Genomic DNA, 1701 nt, shown 5'->3' with positions numbered 1-1701 from the left:
ATATATAATAAAAGATATGATACATTATACGAGTATATTTATATGTATATAACGTTTTCCAAAATCATTGATTTCTTAATTGATACATTACAGAAATTTTTCACTTGGTCACACAGATACCTTAAAACAATTAATTTGTAAGTTTATACTGTTATGCTGGGAGAAGAATGTTGTAAGCGATAAACGAATCAGAATTGTGAATGCTGTGTACGTTTTCTACGATGCTGCAATTTTTCAGACATAATTTTGAAAATGTAGATCGAAACGTTCCTAATTAAACTAGTGTGTCAAGTAAGGCGTATCTCGCGCGTGCATAATGCGTACATTTTGAGAGATTATAATGTCGATAATTTGTATAGAAGCCGTTTTTTCTGAATAATTCTAAACAAATGTGTATATATATAATGTTATGTTACGTAAATAAATAAATATGTAAATTTTTAGTTGTTACTATATAGATTTATTAGATATATTCGTGCGCGCGGCACGAATGAGACCTTGTAAAGCATTGTTAATAAATACGTCTCGCAACAAACGCAAAACGCGTGCAGATTATTTTAAACTGAAAAAACAGGTCATCTTAATCTAATCCGAAGTTTAATCACAAGTTTTCGCTCATTCTTAAGTGACGTATAGTGTTCGCACAACGCGTCTGATAAGGACCCGTATATGTTATCAAGGTAAACGATGAATGTAGGACACCCTATAGCGTGCTTCATTTAGCTCTCTAGAGATAAAAAATAATTTATTCTGCATCTGCAAATTAACGCAAATTAACACATTCTGTTACTTTGCATGCATCTCACGTATATTATAATCCTTGAAAAACGGCGCACATATAAAAGTCGAAAGGCGGATCATTGGAGACACTTTCAAACGTGTTGCTTGAAGACAATAAAGGTGGCATCCGGCAAAATATTGTTACTTAAGCAAGTATAAGTACAAACTTATATTTTCTATTATATAAATTTACAAGTTAATTTGTGTAGAAAATTTAGCATCTGACAATAAGTCATCGAATTGAAAAAAACGTTTATTGTGTTCTATTTTTATTTATTTTTTGGTAAACGATTGAGTAAGATTGATTATTGATCAAAACCATTGCAATTCCGAAACACGCAAATTGTTTATAAGATAAAAATAATATAAGTACTTGTTTATATAGAGAAACACAGAGACGTAAATCATGTGGATAAACATGAAACACTCGTGATTTTATAATCGATGCACTGCTTGTATCGAGCAAGATATATGCTATTATTGCGATATATCTGGATATTGAAAGTTCTGTCTCGATTTTAATCTATAATTAAGTGACAAGATAATTTTATCGTTTTTAATTATTTGCACAGATTAGCTGCCGACATGCGATTAAAAAATTGCTCTATCGATTACTCAATAACTAATTAATGGAACATTTACGATAAGACGATGAAACTGATAGTGCATTTGATATAAATATACATATGATAATTGCGCGTAAAATTCTAGAGTGCAGTTTTTGCGCTCTTAACAAAACAATAAAATTAAATAGCTTTATGTTTAAGAAAAAATCCGAGATATAGATTAATGGCCACATTTGTATAGATGATTAACTTATTAAATATAAAAGAAGTACATTATTTGTAGAAAAAAATATGGGAAAACTATTCATATATATATCTCAAGAAGTAAAATTATTTTATATAATATTTTATATAT

At 29.2% G+C, this 1701-nt stretch overlaps 1 protein-coding gene across 1 annotated transcript in view; it reads left to right on the top strand.

The window, feature by feature from the left end:
• The first annotated feature begins 757 nt into the window (after positions 1 to 757).
• Positions 758 to 1701, top strand: part of LOC115236024 (zinc carboxypeptidase-like) — an 11573-nt gene continuing 10629 nt past the window's right edge. Inside the window, exon 1 of the mRNA XM_029808206.1 lies at positions 758 to 929. Coding sequence (XP_029664066.1) covers positions 796 to 929 — 134 coding nt within the window. The 5' untranslated portion in view covers positions 758 to 795. The remainder of the gene's footprint in view (positions 930 to 1701) is intronic.

The sequence above is a fragment of the Formica exsecta genome, unplaced genomic scaffold (genome assembly GCF_003651465.1).
Source record: "Formica exsecta isolate Colony F162 unplaced genomic scaffold, ASM365146v1 scaffold238, whole genome shotgun sequence".
Lineage (NCBI taxonomy): Eukaryota > Metazoa > Arthropoda > Insecta > Hymenoptera > Formicidae > Formica > Formica exsecta.
The sequence above is the reverse complement of the archived record's forward strand: the minus strand, read 5'-3'. Positions and strand labels throughout refer to the sequence as shown.